This window comes from Coregonus lavaretus (assembly GCF_964263955.1).
Source record: "Coregonus lavaretus genome assembly, chromosome: 2".
Lineage (NCBI taxonomy): Eukaryota > Metazoa > Chordata > Actinopteri > Salmoniformes > Salmonidae > Coregonus > Coregonus lavaretus.
The window spans coordinates 21,343,837-21,364,477 of record NC_139989.1 but is presented as its reverse complement, the minus strand read 5'-3'; the positions used below and the strand labels follow the sequence as shown (position 1 = coordinate 21,364,477).

The 20,641-nt window shown below is 43.5% G+C and overlaps 1 protein-coding gene across 1 annotated transcript in view; it reads right to left on the bottom strand.

The window, feature by feature from the left end:
* Nucleotides 1–19,021: 19,021 nt before the first annotated feature.
* LOC311143346 (dnaJ homolog subfamily B member 6-like) overlaps nt 19,022–20,641 on the bottom strand; it is a 48,141-nt gene continuing 46,521 nt past the window's right edge. The window contains exon 10 of the mRNA XM_084179187.1: nt 19,022–20,375. Coding sequence (XP_084035313.1) covers nt 20,272–20,375 — 104 coding nt within the window. The 3' untranslated portion in view covers nt 19,022–20,271. The remainder of the gene's footprint in view (nt 20,376–20,641) is intronic.

Below are 20,641 nucleotides of genomic sequence, written 5' to 3'. Positions count from 1 at the left end.
TTTGTGCAAATGTATAACAAATAAAGAAAACAGAAATATCACATTTACATACGTTTTTCAGACCCTGTACTCAGTACTTTGTTGAAGCACCTTTGGCAGTGATTACAGCCTCGAGTCTTCTTGGGTATGACTCTGCAAGCTTGGCACACGTGTATTTGTGGAGTTTCTCCCATTTTTCTCTGCAGATCCTCTCAAGCTCTGATGGTTGGATTGGGATGCTGCACAGCAATTTTCAGGTCTCTCCAGAGATGTTCGATCGGGTTCAAGTCCGGGCCCTGGCTGGGCCACTCAAGGACATTCAGAGACTTGTCCCAAAAGCCACTCCTGCATTGTCTTGGCTGTGTGCTTAGGGTCGTTGAACTGTTTCAAATCAAATCAAATCAAATGTTATTGGCCACATGCGCCGAATACAACAGGTGTAGACATTACAGTGAAATGCTTACTTACAGCCCTTAACCAACAATGCATTTATTTTTTAAGAAAAAAGTAAAATAAAACAACAACAAAAAAGTGTTGAGGAAAAAAGAGCAGAAGTAAAATAAAATAACAGCCTTACACAGGAAGCGGCACAGGTCCTACTCCAGGCACTTGTCATCTCCCGTCTGGATTACTGCAACTCGCTGTTGGCTGGGCTCCCTGCCTGTGCCATTAAACCCCTACAACTCATCCAGAATGCCGCAGCCCGTCTGGTGTTCAACCTTCCCAAGTTCTCTCACGTCACCCCGCTCCTCCGCACACTCCACTGGCTTCCAGTTGAAGCTCACATCTGCTACAAGACCATGGTGCTTGCCTACGGAGCTGTGAGGGGAACGGCACCTCCGTCCCTTCAGGCTCTCATCAGTCCCTACACCCAAACGAGGGCATTGCGTTCATCCATCTCTGGCCTGCTGGCCCCCCTACCTCTGCGGAAGCACAGTTCCCGCTCAGCCCAGTCAAAACTTTTCGCTGCTCTGGCACCCCAATGGTGGAACAAGCTCCCTCACAACGCCGGGACAGCGGAGTCACTCATCACCTTCCGGAGACACTTGAAACCCCACCTCTTTAAGGAATACCTGGGATAGGATAATGTAATCCTTCTACCCCCCCTTACCCCACCCCCCAAAAAAAAAAAAAATAACATATTGTAAAGTGGTTATCCCACTGGCTATAAGGTGAATGCACCAATTTGTAAGTCGCTCTGGATAAGAGCGTCTGCTAAATGACGTAAATGATGTAAATGTTCCATGATTAGGAATAGGGTATGTCGATTTTTCGCACTATTGTTCAACCCTTATTGTACACTATTTTCCACCTTCCAATATTTTATGGCTTGAACTTGAATATGACAACTTTCAGGATTAATCAAACCACTGTATTTTTTCTTAATCAATATATTTTGTGCGTAAAGGCTCTCCAAACCTGTTTTTTTATGATTCATACATACTTTCCTAACCCAAAAAGTATTTTAAATCTATCAGTTGGTGCTGAAACGGAGACGAATATGCATATATTTAGATGGCTTTCTTTCATTGATCCCTATATTCCGAACCCGTTCTCTCTATGCATAATTTTTTTTGTTGTTGCAAAATTCCAATTAAAGGTACATCGTATTTACATTTACATTACATTACATTTTAGTCATTTAGCAGACGCTCTTATCCAGAGCGACTTACAGTTAGTGAACATATATATATATTTTTCAATACTGGCCCCCCGTGGGAATCGAACCCACAACCCTGGCGTTGCAAACGCCATGCTCTACCAACTGAGCTACATCCCTGCCGGCCATTCCCTCCCCTACCCTGGACGACGCTGGGCCAATTGTGCGCCGCCCCATGGGTCTCCCGGTCGCGGCCGGCTGCGACAGAGCCTGGATTCGAACCAGGATCTCTAGTGGCACAGTTTGCACTGCGATGCAGTGCCTTAGACCACTGCGCCACTCAGGAGTTAAAGGGATAGCTTAAGATAAATGTACTGAAAACCCTATTGAATGAAAACTCCATGAGGAAATCTGTTGGCCAGCATGCGTGAGGGTTTTCAGCGGTTGAATTAAATGTATTCATCGCACGCAAGGGAACAATGCCTGCAAAGCCCGTTACGCACCTGCATAAGGTAAGTCTCAAATCAAATCAAATCAAATCAAATCAAATTTTATTGGCCACATGCACCGAATACAACAGGTGCAGATATTACAGTGAAATGCTTACTTACAGCCCTTAACCAACAGTGCATTTATTTTTAATAAAAAAGTAAAATAAAACAACAACAAAAAAGTGTTGAGAAAAAAAGAGCAGAAGTAAAATAAAATAACAGTAGGGAGGTTATATATACAGGGGGGTACCGGTGCAGAGTCAATGTGCGGGGGCACCGGCTAGTTGAGGTAGTTGAAGTAATATGTACATGTGGGTAGAGTTAAAGTGACTATGCATAAATAATTAACAGAGTAGCAGCAGCGTAAAAAGATGGGGTGGGGGTGGGGGTGGGGGTGGGGGTGGGGGTGGTGGGGCAGTGCAAATAGTCCGGGTAGCCATGATTAGCTGTTCAGGAGTCTTATGGCTTGGGGTTAGAAGCTGTTGAGAAGTCTTTTGGACCTAGACTTGGCACTCCGGTACCGCTTGCCGTGCGGTAGCAGAGAGAACAGTCTATGACTAGGGTGGCTGGAGTCTTTGACAATTTTGAGGGCCTTCCTCTGACACCGCCTGGTATAGAGGTCCTGGATGGCAGGAAGCTTGGACCCAGTGATGTACTGGGCCGTACGCACTACCCTCTGTAGTGCCTTGCGGTCGGAGGCCGAGCAGTTGCCATACCAGGCGGTGATGCAACCAGTCAGGATGCTCTCGATGGTGCAGCTGTAGAATGTTTTGAGGATCTGAGGACCCATGCCAAATCTTTTCAGTCTCCTGAGGGGAAAAAGGCTTTGTCGTTCCCTCTTCACGACTGTCTTGGTGTGTTTGGACCACGATAGTTTGTTGGTGATGTGGACACCAAGGAACTTGAAGCTCTCAACCTGTTCCACTACAGCCCCGTCAATGAGAATGGGGGCGTGCTCAGTCCTCTTTTTTTTCCTGTAGTCCACAATCATCTGTGAACCTTCACCCCAGTCTGAGGTCCTGAGCGCTCTGGAGCTCCGTTCATCTTTCCCTCGATCCTGACTAGTCTTCCAGTGAAGTAGGCTATAAACAGTTGTGCCTTTATTCTGAATTTTAATTGTGTGCCCTCCAAATTTGTGTGGGGGAAATTTGGAGATCCAAGGTATAGGTTTCTGTAGGGCTGAACCTGCCGAGTTGATGTATGCGCTTTAGAATGTTTTAATTATATACCTGTGCTTTTCTCCATTTTCTTTTAATATTTGTATCATGTTAAATATTAGCCAGTATCGGGAGACACCGTCAGTAATACCCACATACATTCATAACTGTTACTTTAGTGTTCGTTTTCTTCAATTTGTAGCTTTCGTTTCGCATCATTCCATTCCGTTTACCTTTCTTTCCTCTGTCACGTCTGTGAAGTTGTTCCTGAGGGTCGCTAGCATTAGTGGATCATAGGCTAGAGTTGTGCAATAATTCCGGACATTTAGCCGATTTGAATCATTATGGAAATCAGACCACAAGTAGCAGGTTAAACCTGGATTCTGGTCCTGGTTCACGATGACTGGACAGTTGTCATATAGTTCCAGAGATGCAAGAGCGAGAGTTGCACCCCTTCTCAAAAAACCTACACTCGATCCCTCAGATGTCAACAACTACAGACCAGTATCCCTTCTTTCTTTTCTCTCCAAAACTCTTGAGCGTGCCGTCTTTAGCCAACTCTCTTGCGATCTCTCTCAGAATGACCTTCTTGATCCAAACCAGTCAGGTTTCAAGACTGGTCATTCAACTGAGACTGCTCTTCTCTGTGTCACGGAGGCTCTCCGCACTGCTAAAGATAACTCTCTCTCCTCTGCTCTTGTCCTTCTAGACCTGTCTGCTGCCTTTGACACTGTGAACCATCAGATCCTCCTCTCCACCCTCTCCGAGTTGGGCATCTCCGGCGCGGCTCACTCTTGGATTGCGTCCTACCTGACCGGTCGCTCCTACCAAGTGGCGTGGCGAGAATCTGTCTCCGCACCACGTGCTCTCACCACTGGTGTCCCCCAGGGCTCAGTTCTAGGCCCTCTCCTATTCTCGCTATACACCAAGTCACTTGGCTCTGTCATATCCTCACATGGCCTCTCCTATCATTGCTACGCAGACGACACACAACTAATCTTCTCCTTTCCCACTTCTGATAACCAGGTGGCGAATCGCATCTCTGCATGTCTGGCAGACATATCAGTGTGGATGACAGATCACCACCTCAAGCTGAACCTCGGCAAGACGGAGCTGCTCTTCCTCCCGGGGAAGGACTGCCCGTTCCATGATCTCGCCATCACGGTTGACAACTCCGTTGTGTCCTCCTCCCAGAGTGCAAAGAGCCTTGGTGTGACCCTGGACAACACCCTGTTGTTCTCCGCTAACATCAAGGCGGTGACCCGATCCTGTAGGTTCATGCTCTACAACATTCGGAAAGTACGACCCTGCCTTACACAGGAAGCGGCACAGGTCCTACTCCAGGCACTTGTCATCTCCCGTCTGGATTACTGCAACTCGCTGTTGGCTGGGCTCCCTGCCTGTGCCATTAAACCCCTACAACTCATCCAGAATGCCGCAGCCCGTCTGGTGTTCAACCTTCCCAAGTTCTCTCACGTCACCCCGCTCCTCCGCACACTCCACTGGCTTCCAGTTGAAGCTCACATCTGCTACAAGACCATGGTGCTTGCCTACGGAGCTGTGAGGGGAACGGCACCTCCGTCCCTTCAGGCTCTCATCAGTCCCTACACCCAAACGAGGGCATTGCGTTCATCCACCTCTGGCCTGCTGGCCCCCCTACCTCTGCGGAAGCACAGTTCCCGCTCAGCCCAGTCAAAACTTTTCGCTGCTCTGGCACCCCAATGGTGGAACAAGCTCCCTCACAACGCCGGGACAGCGGAGTCACTCACCACCTTCCGGAGACACTTGAAACCCCACCTCTTTAAGGAATACCTGGGATAGGATAATGTAATCCTTCTACCCCCCCTTACCCCACCCCCCAAAAAAAAAAAAAAAAAACATATTGTAAAGTGGTTATCCCACTGGCTATAAGGTGAATGCACCAATTTGTAAGTCGCTCTGGATAAGAGCGTCTGCTAAATGACGTAAATGATGTAAATGTTCCATGATTAGGAATAGGGTATGTCGATTTTTCGCACTATTGTTCAACCCTTATTGTACACTATTTTCCACCTTCCAATATTTTATGGCTTGAACTTGAATATGACAACTTTCAGGATTAATCAAACCACTGTATTTTTTCTTAATCAATATATTTTGTGCGTAAAGGCTCTCCAAACCTGTTTTTTTATGATTCATACATACTTTCCTAACCCAAAAAGTATTTTAAATCTATCAGTTGGTGCTGAAACGGAGACGAATATGCATATATTTAGATGGCTTTCTTTCATTGATCCCTATATTCCGAACCCGTTCTCTCTATGCATAATTTTTTTTGTTGTTGCAAAATTCCAATTAAAGGTACATCGTATTTAAAGGGATAGCTTAAGATAAATGTACTGAAAACCCTATTGAATGAAAACTCCATGAGGAAATCTGTTGGCCAGCATGCGTGAGGGTTTTCAGCGGTTGAATTAAATGTATTCATCGCACGCAAGGGAACAATGCCTGCAAAGCCCGTTACGCACCTGCATAAGGTAAGTCTCAAATCAAATCAAATCAAATTTTATTGGCCACATGCACCGAATACAACAGGTGCAGATATTACAGTGAAATGCTTACTTACAGCCCTTAACCAACAGTGCATTTATTTTTAATAAAAAAGTAAAATAAAACAACAACAAAAAAGTGTTGAGAAAAAAAGAGCAGAAGTAAAATAAAATAACAGTAGGGAGGCTATATATACAGGGGGGTACCGGTGCAGAGTCAATGTGCGGGGGCACCGGCTAGTTGAGGTAGTTGAAGTAATATGTACATGTGGGTAGAGTTAAAGTGACTATGCATAAATCATTAACAGAGTAGCAGCAGCGTAAAAAGATGGGGTGGGGGTGGGGGTGGGGGGGCAGTGCAAATAGTCCGGGTAGCCATGATTAGCTGTTCAGGAGTCTTATGGCTTGGGGTTAGAAGCTGTTGAGAAGTCTTTTGGACCTAGACTTGGCACTCCGGTACCGCTTGCCGTGCGGTAGCAGAGAGAACAGTCTATGACTAGGGTGGCTGGAGTCTTTGACAATTTTGAGGGCCTTCCTCTGACACCGCCTAGTATAGAGGTCCTGGATGGCAGGAAGCTTGGCCCCAGTGATGTACTGGGCCGTACGCACTACCCTCTGTAGTGCCTTGCGGTCGGAGGCCGAGCAGTTGCCATACCAGGCGGTGATGCAACCAGTCAGGATGCTCTCGATGGTGCAGCTGTAGAATGTTTTGAGGATCTGAGGACCCATGCCAAATCTTTTCAGTCTCCTGAGGGGAAATAGGCTTTGTCGTTCCCTCTTCACGACTGTCTTGGTGTGTTTGGACCACGATAGTTTGTTGGTGATGTGGACACCAAGGAACTTGAAGCTCTCAACCTGTTCCACTACAGCCCCGTCAATGAGAATGGGGGCGTGCTCAGTCCTCTTTTTTTTCCTGTAGTCCACAATCATCTGTGAACCTTCACCCCAGTCTGAGGTCCTGAGCGCTCTGGAGCTCCGTTCATCTTTCCCTCGATCCTGACTAGTCTTCCAGTGAAGTAGGCTATAAACAGTTGTGCCTTTATTCTGAATTTTAATTGTGTGCCCTCCAAATTTGTGTGGGGGAAATTTGGAGATCCAAGGTATAGGTTTCTGTAGGGCTGAACCTGCCGAGTTGATGTATGCGCTTTAGAATGTTTTAATTATATACCTGTGCTTTTCTCCATTTTCTTTTAATATTTGTATCATGTTAAATATTAGCCAGTATCGGGAGACACCGTCAGTAATACCCACATACATTCATAACTGTTACTTTAGTGTTCGTTTTCTTCAATTTGTAGCTTACGTTTCGCATCATTCCATTCCGTTTACCTTTCTTTCCTCTGTCACGTCTGTGAAGTTGTTCCTGAGGGTCGCTAGCATTAGTGGATCATAGGCTAGAGTTGTGCAATAATTCCGGACATTTAGCCGATTTGAATCATTATGGAAATCAGACCACAAGTAGCAGGTTAAACCTGGATTCTGGTCCTGGTTCACGATGACTGGACAGTTGTCATATAGTTCCAGAGATGCAAGAGCGAGAGTTGCACCCCTTCTCAAAAAACCTACACTCGATCCCTCAGATGTCAACAACTACAGACCAGTATCCCTTCTTTCTTTTCTCTCCAAAACTCTTGAGCGTGCCGTCTTTAGCCAACTCTCTTGCGATCTCTCTCAGAATGACCTTCTTGATCCAAACCAGTCAGGTTTCAAGACTGGTCATTCAACTGAGACTGCTCTTCTCTGTGTCACGGAGGCTCTCCGCACTGCTAAAGATAACTCTCTCTCCTCTGCTCTTGTCCTTCTAGACCTGTCTGCTGCCTTTGATACTGTGAACCATCAGATCCTCCTCTCCACCCTCTCCGAGTTGGGCATCTCCGGCGCGGCTCATTCTTGGATTGCGTCCTACCTGACCGGTCGCTCCTACCAAGTGGCGTGGCGAGAATCTGTCTCCGCACCATGTGCTCTCACCACTGGTGTCCCCCAGGGCTCAGTTCTAGGCCCTCTCCTATTCTCGCTATACACCAAGTCACTTGGCTCTGTCATATCCTCACATGGCCTCTCCTATCATTGCTACGCAGACGACACACAACTAATCTTCTCCTTTCCCCCTTCTGATAACCAGGTGGCGAATCGCATCTCTGCATGTCTGGCAGACATATCAGTGTGGATGACAGATCACCACCTCAAGCTGAACCTCGGCAAGACGGAGCTGCTCTTCCTCCCGGGGAAGGACTGCCCGTTCCATGATCTCGCCATCACGGTTGACAACTCCGTTGTGTCCTCCTCCCAGAGTGCAAAGAGCCTTGGTGTGACCCTGGACAACACCCTGTTGTTCTCCGCTAACATCAAGGCGGTGACCCGATCCTGTAGGTTCATGCTCTACAACATTCGGAAAGTACGACCCTGCCTTACACAGGAAGCGGCACAGGTCCTACTCCAGGCACTTGTCATCTCCCGTCTGGATTGTTGCAACTCGCTGTTCGCTGGGCTCCCTGCCTGTGCCATTAAACCCCTACAACTCATCCAGAATGCCGCAGCCCGTCTGGTGTTCAACCTTCCCAAGTTCTCTCACGTCACCCCGCTCCTCCGCACACTCCACTGGCTTCCAGTTGAAGCTCACATCTGCTAAAAGACCATGGTGCTTGCCTACGGAGCTGTGAGGGGAACGGCACCTCCGTCCCTTCAGGCTCTCATCAGTCCCTACACCCAAACGAGGGCATTGCGTTCATCCACCTCTGGCCTGCTGGCCCCCCTACCTCTGCGGAAGCACAGTTCCCGCTCAGCCCAGTCAAAACTTTTTGCTGCTCTGGCACCCCAATGGTGGAACAAGCTCCCTCACGACGCCGGGACAGCGGAGTCACTCACCACCTTCCGGAGACACTTGAAACCCCACCTCTTTAAGGAATACCTGGGATAGGATAATGTAATCCTTCTACCCCCCCTTACCCCACCCCCCCAAAAAAAAAAAAAAAAACATATTGTAAAGTGGTTATCCCACTGGCTATAAGGTGAATGCACCAATTTGTAAGTCGCTCTGGATAAGAGCGTCTGCTAAATGACGTAAATGATGTAAATGTTCCATGATTAGGAATAGGGTATGTCGATTTTTCGCACTATTGTTCAACCCTTATTGTACACTATTTTCCACCTTCCAATATTTTATGGCTTGAACTTGAATATGACAACTTTCAGGATTAATCAAACCACTGTATTTTTTCTTAATCAATATATTTTGTGCGTAAAGGCTCTCCAAACCTGTTTTTTATGATTCATACATACTTTCCTAACCCAAAAAGTATTTTAAATCTATCAGTTGGTGATGAAACGGAGACGAATATGCATATATTTAGATGGCTTTCTTTCATTGATCCCTATATTCCGAACCCGTTCTCTCTATGCATAATTTTTTTGTTTGTTGCAAAATTCCAATTAAAGGTACATCATATTTAAAGGGATAGCTTAAGATAAATGTACTGAAAACCCTATTGAATGAAAACTCCATGAGGAAATATGTTGGCCAGCATGCGTGAGGGTTTTCAGCGGTTGAATTAAATGTATTCATCGCACGCAAGGGAACAATGCCTGCAAAGCCCGTTACGCACCTGCATAAGGTAAGTCTCAAATCAAATCAAATCAAATTATATTGGCCACATGCACCGAATACAACAGGTGCAGATATTACAGTGAAGCCCTTAACCAACAGTGCATTTATTTTTTATAAAAAAGTAAAATAAAACAACAACAAAAAAGTGTTGAGAAAAAAAGAGCAGAAGTAAAATAAAATAACAGTAGGGAGGCTATATATACAGGGGGGTACCGTTGCAGAGTCAATGTGGGGGGCACCGGCTAGTTGAGGTAGTTGAAGTAATATGTACATGTGGGTAGAGTTAAAGTGACTATGCATAAATAATTAACAGAGTAGCAGCAACGTAAAAAGATGAGGTGGCAGTGCAAATAGTCCGGGTAGCCATGATTAGCTGTTCAAGAGTCTTATGGCTTGGGGGTATAAGCTGTTGAGAAGTCTTTTGGATCTAGACTTGGCACTCCAGTACCGCTTGCCGTGCGGTAGCAGAGAGAACAGTCTATGACTAGGGTGGCTGGAGACCTGAATCCTATTGAGATGCTGTGGCATGACCTTAAAAAGGCAGTTCATGCTCGAAACCCTCCAATGTGGCTGAATTACAACAATTCTGCAAAGATGAGTGGGCCAAAATTCCTCCACAGCACTGTAAAAGACGCATTGCAAGTTATCGCAAACGCTTGATTGCAGTTGTTGCTGCTAAGGGTGGCCCAACCAGTTATTAGGTTGTAGGGGGCAATCACTTTTTCACACAGGGCCATGTAGGTTTGGATTTTGTTCTACCTTAATAATAACAACCTTCATTTCAAAACTGCATTTTGTGTTTACTTGTGTTATCTTTGACTAATATTTAAATTTGTTTGATGATCTGAAACATTTAAGTGTGACAAACATGCAAACAAATAAGAAATCAGGAAGGGTGCAAACACTTTTTCACACCACTGTAAATGTCCCTGATGCGACAGCATGATATTTGCAACTATAACGAGTCTGGACTATAATCAATTAAGCCATATCAATGCAGTTAAACAGTTTAATGTAAAATAATGAATTATCTTGGCTTACACTTCCAAGGCCATTTCATTATGATTATTACGGTAGTGTCAATCATGTTATATACTTAGGCTATTGTAACAAGGCATATGCCAGCATTGTAGGCCTACTGCCTCTGTCCAGAGGCCTACTAGGCTTTCATGGCAATGGCCGTTAGAGCTAATTTTGCCACGTATGAGCCCTGGTGCAGCTTTCAATGTCTTCCGCTACACTGGTGGCAGCATTGGGATCCCGTCCAGCTCACGTGTAGTTACGTGATCTAGTGGTGGGAAGCATTCTGTTTTTCAACATTGTGTTGGGTATAATTACATTGATATTTCTAGTGAACAATGGATAAGCAACAATGGGCATGACAGATAGAAGTAGTCACTACCGGTGTGATCAAGCCTTACATCAAAGTTGCCTGAAGCTGAATGGAAAGTGCTATGCCCTGACCAGTTATTCAGAAGAAAATGCTCTGTGACTGTCTAATTTACATAAGTTAACTTACCAGTGTGGACCCAAAACAAACAAATTCTACACATTTACAAACTACCTGTTTACAGTGTTATTACAACCATGGTGTTCTTTTGTTACTGAAGCTTATATATCAAATAACCTGACAACGATCCACATCATATGTGTAGACAAATATTGTAAGCGTGTTATGCAGCAAAACACAACCATCAATTTTTTAGGATGCAAACCAGTAATATGAATCACTGTTCATTCGTCCTGTTCTGATCTAATGACATGCATGTAGGATTTTCTACGGCCTAGAATCGAGACCTTTCCTAGTCATGAAGGACGAAGTTAGGCCACTCTTGGTGAAGTGGCTTGCGAAAGTATTCACCCCCCTTGGCATTTTTCCTATTTTATTGCCTTTCAACCTGGAATTAAAATGTATTTTGGGGGGGTTTGTATCATTTGATTTACACAACATGCCTACCACTTTGAAGATGCAAAATATTTTTTGGGGTGAAACAAACAACAAATAAGACCAAAAAAATGAAAACCTGAGCATGCATAACTATACCCCAAAGTCAATACTTTGTAGAGCCACCTTTTGCAGCAATTACAGCTGCAAGTCTCTTGGGGTATGTCTCTATAAGCTTGGCACATCTAGCCACTGGGATTTTTGCCAATTCTCCAAAGCAAAACTGCTCCAGCTCCTTCAAGTTGGATGGGTTCCACTGGTGTACAGCAATCTTTAAGTCATACCACAGATTCTCAATTGGATTGAGGTCTGGGCTTTGACTAGGCCATTCCAAGACATTTAAATGTTTCCCTTTAAACCACTCGAGTGTTGCTTTAGCAGTATGCTTAGGGTCATTGTCCTGCTGGAAGGTGAACCTCCGTCCCAGTCTCAAATCTCTGGAAGACTGAAACAGGTTTCCCTCAAGAATATCCCTGTATTTAGCGCCATCCATCATTCCTTCAATTCTGACCAGTTTCCCAGTCCCTTCCGATGAAAAACATCCCCACAGCATGATGCTGCCACCACCATAATTCACTGTGGGGATGGTGATCTCGGGGTGATGAGAGGTGTTGAGTTTGCGCCAGACATAACGTTTTCATTGATGGCCAAAAAGTTCAATTTTAGTCTCATCTGACCAGAGTACCTTCTTCTATATGTTTGGGGAGTCTCCCACATGCCTTTTGGCGAACATTATTTTTTTCTTTAAGCAATGGCTTTTTTCTGGCGACTCTTCCGTAAAGCCCAGCTCTGTGGATTGTACGGCTTAAAGTGGTCATATGGACAGATACTCCAATCTCCTTCAGGGTTATCTTTGGTGTCTTTTTTTATTTTATTTTTTTCACCTTTATTTAACCAGGTAAGCCAGTTGAGAACAAGTTCTCATTTACAACTGCGACCTGGCCAAGATAAAGCAAAGCAGTGCGATAAAAACAACAACACAGAGTTACATATGGGGTAAAACAAAACATAAAGTCAAAAATACAACAGAAAATATATATACAGTGTGTGCAAATGTAGCAGGTTATGGAGGTAAGGCAATAAATAGGCCATAGTGCAAAATAATTACAATTAGTATTAACACTGGAATGATAGATGTGCAAGAGATGATGTGCAAATAGAGATACTGGGGTACAAATGAGCAAAATAAATAACAATATGTGGATGAGGTAGTTGGGTGGGCTAATTTCAGATGGGCTGTGTACAGGTGCAGTGATCGGTAAGGTGCTCTGACAACTGATGCTTAAAGTTAGTGAGGGAGATAAGAGTCTCCAGTTTCAGAGATTTTTGCAGTTCGTTCCAGTCATTGGCAGCAGAGAACTGGAAGGAATGGCGGCCAAAGGAGGTGTTGGCTTTGGGGATGACCAGTGAGATATACCTGCTGGAGCGCATACTACGGATGAGTGTTGCTATGGTGATCAATGAGCTAAGATAAGGCAGGGATTTGCCTAGCAGTGATTTATAGATGGGTGGGTTTGGCGACGAATATGTAGTGAGGACCAGCCAACAAGAGCGTACAGGTCACAGTGGTGGGTAGTATATGGGGCTTTGGTGACAAAACGGATGGCACTGTGATAGACTACATCCAATTTGCTGAGAAGAGTGTTGGAGGCTATTTTGTAAATGACATCGCCGAAGTCAAGGATCGGTAGGATAGTCAGTTTTACGAGGGCATGTTTGGCAGCATGAGTGAAGGAGGCTTTGTTGCGAAATAGGAAGCCGATTCTAGATTCAACTTTGGATTGGAGATGCTTCATGTGAGTCTGGAAGGAGAGTTTACAGTCTAACCAGACACCTAGGTATTTGTAGTTGTCCACATACTCTAGGTCAGACCCGTCGAGAGTAGTGATTCTAGTCGGGTGGGCGGGTGCCAGCAGCATTCGATTGAAGAGCATGCTTTTAGTTTTACTAGTGTTTAAGAGCAGTTGGAGGCTACTGAAGGAGTGTTGTATGGTATTGAAGCTCGTTTGGAGGTTTGTTAACACAGTGTCCAATGAAGGGCCAGATGTATACAAAATGGTGTCGTCTGCGTGGAGGTGGATCTGAGAGTCACCAGCAGCAAGAGCGACATCATTGATATACACAGAGAAAAGAGTAGGCCCAAGAATTGAACCCTGTGGCACCCCCATAGAGACTGCCATAGGTCCAGACAACAGGCCCTCCGATTTGACACATTGAACTCTATCTGAGAAGTAGTTGGTAAACCAGGCGAGGCAGTCATTTGAGAAACCAAGGCTATTTAGTCTGCCAATAAGAATGCGGTGGTTGACAGTCGAAAGCCTTTGCCAGGTCGATGAAGACGGCTGCACAGTACTGTCTATTATCGATCGCGGTTATAATATCGTTTAGAACCTTGAGCGTGGCTGAGGTGCACCCATGACCAGCTTGGAAACCGGATTGCATAGCGGTGAAGGTACGGTGGGATTCGAAATGGTCGGTGATCTGTTTGTTAACTTGGCTTTCAAAAACTTTTGAAAGTCAGGGCAGGATGGATATAGGTCTGTAACAGTTTGGATCTAGAGTGTCACCCCCTTTGAAGAGGGGGATGACAGTGGCATCTTTCCAATCTCTGGGGATCTCAAACATTACGAAAGAGAGGTTGAACAGGCTAGTAATAGGGTTTGCGACAATTTCGACGGCTAATTTTAGAAAGAAAGGGTCCAGATTGTCTAGCCCAGATGATTTGCAGGGGTCCAGATTTTGCAGCTCTTTCAGAACATCAGCGTCTGAATTTGTGGGAAAAAAAGAATCTGTCTTTTTCTCTCCAATCTGGCAACTCTCATAAAATTCGACATAGCCTTATATAAAATGCATTTTGAAAGAAATTGTGTAATGTAGGCTCCACGAAATATGAAATGCGTTATGAAGAAAATCGTGTAGGCCTACTGTTGCTTATACGAAAAAGGGCCTTTCTGACTAGAAGTGCACCCGTATCCCAAAGTAATGAGCAAAAACAAGCATAGAAAACAGTATTGGTATTAATAAAATAAAATAAAAAACATAAGGCTACTATTATTTTATAATTACTTCGGTGACAACCTGTTGATAAAAAAATATTGGGTTGTTAACACGTTCTTTTTAAAAATATAAATAAATGTGGGACACAAAAAAAGAATGAAGTCGCACATAAATGTGTCTTTTAACATGAATAAGCCACACAAAAACACACAAATAATTTTTGTACATATTTGCACGAATTGAGTGTGAGATTGTGTTGCACAGATTTGTGCATACAACGAAATCCACAACCACAGATTTACAAATCTTAAATTTGACATGAAAATATGCAATGTGTATAGATTTGGCATGACATTTTGTGATTTATAAACGAAATATGGCTATTTGTGACTAACATGTAGATATTAAATAGCCAAATGTTCTCCTATTTAAGAAATTATTGTAGAATAAAAACGAACAGCCTTTTATAAATAAGGCCCCTGCCATGGTCTCCCCAGTTTTTCTATGAGATAACAAATAAAGCCAGGTCCCAAGATGACTGTTCCTGAGGAATCTGCTGAGTCCAGTCTCCAAACCAACTATATACCCCCACTCCCCACGCAACCAAGCTATCAACAGCCATTAAAGGTGCAATCTGGGATCGGTACATCAATTTGTGGACTTTAAAATTGATTATATACAGTACTAGTCAAAAGTTTGGACGAACCTACTCATTCCAGGGTTTTTCTTTATTTTTACTATTTTTTACATTGTACAAAAATCGTGATGCATCAAAACTATGAAATAACACATATGGAATCATGTAGTAACCAAAAAAGTGTTAAACAAATCAAAATATATTTTATGTTTGAGAAGTAGCCACCCTTTGCCCTGATGACAGCTTTGCACACTATTGGCATTCTCTCAACCAGCTTCATGAGGTAGTCACCTGGAATGTGTTTCAATTAACAGGTGTGCCTTGTTAAAAGTTAATTTGTGGAATTTCTTTCTTTCTTAATGCGTTTGAGCCAATCAGTTGTGTTGTGACAAGGTAGGGGGGGTATACAGAAGATAGCCCTATTTGGTAAAAGACCAAGTCCATATTATGGCAAGAACAGCTCAAATAAGCAAAGAGAAACGACAGTCCATCATTACTTTAAGACATGACAGTCAGTCAATCCGGAAAATGTCAAGAACTTTGACATTTTCTTCAAGTGCAGTCGCAAAAACCATCAAGTGCTATGATGAAACTGGCTCTCATGAGGACCGCCACAGGAAAGGAAGACCCAGAGTTCCCTCTGCTGCAGAGGATAAGTTCATTAGAACTACCAGCCTCGGATTGCAGCCCAAAGGCTGGTCATGGCTCACATCAACACCATTATCCCAGAAACCCTAGACCCACTCCAATTTGCATACCGCCCCAACAGATCCATTGATTATGCAATCTCTATTGCACTCCACACTGCCCTTTCCCACCTGGAAAAAAGGAACACCTATGTGAGAATGCTATTCATAGACTACAGCTCAGTTTTCAACACCATAGTGCCCTCAGAGCATCCTAACTGGTTGCATCACCGCCTGGTATGGTAACTGCTCGGCCTCTGACCGCAAGGCACTACAGAGGGTAGTGCGTACGGCCCAGTACATCACTGGGGCCAAGCTTCCTGCCATCTAGGACCTCTATACCAGGCGGTGTCAGAGGAAGGCCCTAAAATTGCCAAAGACTCCAGCCACCCTAGTCATGGACTGTTCTCTCTGCTACCGCCGGGCAAGCTGTACCGGATTGCCAAGTCTAGGACCAAAAGGCTTCTTAACAGCTTCTACCCCCAAGCCATAAAACTCCTGAACAGCTAATCAAATGGCTACTCTGACTATTTGCATTGCCCCCCCCCCCCATCATTTTACGCTGCTGCTACTCTCTGTTTATTATTATCTATCTTCGTCTGATGAGTCCAAATTTGAGATTTTTGGTTCCAACCGCCGTGTCTTTGTGAGACGCAGAGTAGGTGAAGAGATGATCTCTGCATGTGTGGTTCCCACCGTGAAGCATGTAGGAGGAGGTGTGATGGTGTGGGGGTGCTTTGCTGGTGACACTGTCAGTGATTTATTTAGAATTCAAGGCACACTTAACCAGCATGGCTACCACAGCATTCTGCAGCGATACGCCATCCCATCTGGTTTGGGCTTAGTGGGATTATCATTTGTTTTTCAACAAGACAATGACCCAAAACACACCTCCTGGCTGTGTAAGGGCTATTTGACAAAGAATGAGAGTGATGGAGTGCTGCATCAGATGACCTGGCCTCCACAATCCCCCAACCTCAACCAAATTGAGAAGGTTTGGGATGTGTCGGACAGCAGAGTGAAGGAAAAGCCGCCAACAAGTGCTCAGCATATGTGGGAACTCCTTCAAGACTGTTGGAAAAGCATTCCCGGTGAAGCTGGTTGAGAGAATGCCAAGAGTGTGCAAAGCTGTCATCAAGGCAAAGGGCGGCTATTTGAAGAATCTCAAATATAACATATATTTTGATTTGTTTAACACTTTTTTGGTTACTACATGATTCCATGTGTGTTATTTCATAGTTTTATTTGACAATGTAGAAAATAGTAAAAATAAAGAAAAACCCTTGAATGAGTAGGTGTGTCCAAACTTTTGACTGGTACTGTATATTGATTATTGAAGAATATAACTTATAAATGCCTCATGAGCTTAGTTCAACGGTCTTAATTATGGAGTGTCATTCCTTGCCTCCGTAGTTCCATCCTTTGAATTTGAGTGGCTGCATTTCTCCAGCCCCAACCCCAACCTTCCACAATAAAGTGTCAGGGAGACGGCTTTGTGGTTGTTTGAATCCCAGATTGCCCTTTTAAAAGTGTGCAGAGGCAGGTAGCTGTTCATTCCCTCATTAGGTTGACTCATTAGTGGATGTCTTCCCATTGGAGACTTGTATGGCCTAATTGCTCGATTAAATCCTTTCATAAATCATGTCTCCAGCTGCTATTGAGCCACAGAGCAGTGTGCTGCTGAGTCACCTTTATAACACCAAAGGTCTTATACAACAAACTAAGCTGTGTGTGTGTGCGTGTGTGTGTGTGTGTGTGTGCGTGTGTGTGTGTGTGTGAGGGGGGAGGGGGGTTTTATTGGAACTTTTTGAAACAAACACCACAGCAGCACAACATGGAAGTTTGATTCAGGAGTTTATGATTATCATCATAGCCATTAACTCGTTCTACAAACCCGAATCGACAACGTCGTGACTGGCTGATGTGACCAGCTTCGGAGGCTGTCCTAATATGGACGCCATATTCTTGATACATTTTGTTCTCCAGTCATTAATTGATATAAAGTGTATTTGATGCATACAAGAGGGAATAAAGTGTATTTTGTTCATCAACTCAATTAAGCACTAAAGGAAAAAGACAGCTCTTTCAGCTGTGCAATATTTCCCATTCTTGTTCTTTTTTAATTAATCCAATCCAAGGCAATTAAAAATCCAATTACAATATTCATTCTAACAACACTGTACTTTTGTTTTGGCCGCGACCTAATAATGCCTGAAACACTTCTGGTAATTAGAACAACACAGAATTTATGTCTAAACAATAACAAACGTTTGGTTTTTGCATGAAAATAGAAAAAAAATATCACCATACATTTACAGTACCCATTGTTGACTTCCAAATTCAGAGCAATGTTAATTGTTCTGTTATTGAAAAATAATAATGTTTGTATTTTTTGAATGGGCACTACACTTCTCACTGTCTTCCTAGTCAGCAGGACAGACACACATAATAACTCAGGGATGAAGGCTGTGTTTAAATGAAAGGGTAGTGCACTACTTTTGACCAGAGCTCGTCAAAAGTAGTGCACTGTATAGGGAATAGGGTGCCATTTGGGATGCATGGAGTGTTTAAATGAAAGGCAATGGAGGACGATGGGCCACTGCCTCTACAGACTTTAATTAAACCTTTAGAGACTGGAGCCTGGTTCCTAGGAACAAGGGCCAAATTATTCTGTAGGTCATGTGCATGTTTTTTAGCCCATGAATAATACAACACACTGTCGACATTCACACAGAGAATGTCGCTGCCTTCACAGCCCTGCCAATGACAGCCTAATCCTGGGCTGTTCTGAAGATGTCTTTTCAATTAAGGAAGGAGTGCAGTTTTAAAAGAGGAGAATAGCATCCCAAACGGCACCCTATCCCCTACACCATATTCCCCATACAGCCCTAGTCAAAAGACGTGCACAATATAGGTAATAGGGTGCCATTTGGGACACTAGGCTATTCTGCTCTGTTTATGCTTCCCAATTTAGATACTTTTTTTCAAGCAACCTAGAATACAGACTTTGAAGAAACCTGGAAGAATAAGGTTTCAACAAAAAATAAGTAATATTGAAGTCCAGAGGTCAACGTTCACTGAGTTCTGAAGGTTGCTGAAGCCATTTTCTTTTCCAAGCAACATAGAATTGACATTGAATGCTTTTTTCGACCAAGGACTGGGAAAAAAATGCATTCGGTACGTTTAAATTGCAATGTTCAGGAAAAGCAAGTGACACTTGAAATGTTTTTCACTTGGACCGTGTCACTAAATAATGCATACAATTCATAATTATACAGCTACAGTATATATGTGTCACAATGAATACAAGGCCATGCATCATATTGAAAGCAACATTTCAGATGCCATCAAAATTATCACAATGAGAGTGAAAGAATTCAATAGATATCCATTATTTCACTACATTGGGAAACTAATGCGTTCTATCTTTATTGAAGGATAATGTGTTATATATACCTCAGCAACCACATAACAACGTGAATACATAACCATCACATATCTGGTTGACATTAAGCTTTATTGGTGGACGTTTATAGAAAATGAAACTCACATTCATTCCATCTCCCCTGGCATTGGGCATGAATAAAAGCAAATTGACAATAAACTAAACCAATCAAAGAATATCAAATAAAACGGTTATGAAAGAGTTACATGTTCAACACTGGAACTTCCATCCCAACCGAAGCAGTGAAGCGACTAGTCTTTTTGAGAGTGGAGAAAGTGAGATGGCTACTTTGGTATTACTGTTCTCTTTGGTGCAGACAGTGACAATATTTCACTCATTGCAGACAAAATATATAGTATATTCTTGTATGATTTCTACATCAATCAATCAATCAATCAAATGTATTTTATAAAGCCCTTTTTTATATAAGTGTGTTTTTTAATCAGCATTTCTTCTTTATTATGTGCTCTTTTTCCTTTTAGATAAGTCAAGTTTTCTGGTCTCTCTGGACAGTTTTCTCTCTAACCTCATATTGGTCTTTAAAGGGATAGTTCACCCAAATTCACCTAAATCATTTGGATGAACTATCCCTGTAAGGTTTAAAGACCCACATATACCTTAATTACCTTCAGGGTCTCTGGCATCATCACTTACATTCCTGTTACAGGCTCTTCCAGACCATTCAGACCCATTACACTTACTCTGCTTCTTCACATCTCTTTAAAGCGGCAATTAGCAGTAGCAACAATAACAAAGCGACTCCCTGCACCTGTTTTGGTAAAAAGCTGATGGATGGGGCTGGAGAAATGTAACCACTCTCAAATTCATAGACAGAGCTATGAATGCAAGGACTGACCAGCCTTGATATCAACATTAGTTTTAACCATGTTTTGAGGCTATATAGTGTTTGTGGTGGTGGGCTGGCATGATCAAACTAGACGGCTAAGTAGGTTTGCAAAATTCCAGTAACTTTCCCCAAATTCCCAGGTTTTCCAGAAAACCTGTGGTTGGAGGATCTGGATTTCCTGCTTATTCCCACGATTCCGAGAATCGTCCAACCAGGAATTCTGCAAAACCTGGGAGTTTTGGAAGAGTAACCTGAATTTGGGAACTCTAGGGCTGAGTTGTGTTAATGCCACATCTACGGATGCTCTTCCCCTCCGGATGACACGTACAGGGAAGGGCGGAGCCATGGTGGTGCTTTAGAACCAGGCACCGATTCGAGGAGCCAATCGAGGTGTTCTCTTCTTTTTAAGCTCCGCCTCCTGCCTCCAAGGATATTTCTTCCTCTTGGTGTCCATGTGTCCTATGGAGAAATGGCCATCAAACAGAAAATTACATGCTACTTACCTCAGTAGAATGTGTACCAGATCTACATTTCTACACTTCTATATTTTTTCCTCAATACTTAATTATTGACATTATAACTTAAATCAGGCATAAGCTTAGACAATGTCCTGGTAAAAGTGTAAATTCCTTTGCTTATCTTAAAAAACATGAAATTGCTCAAATCTACCACCAGTCCATCCCCAACATAATTGAGGTCTCATTATAACCAGATGACCCCTGTGT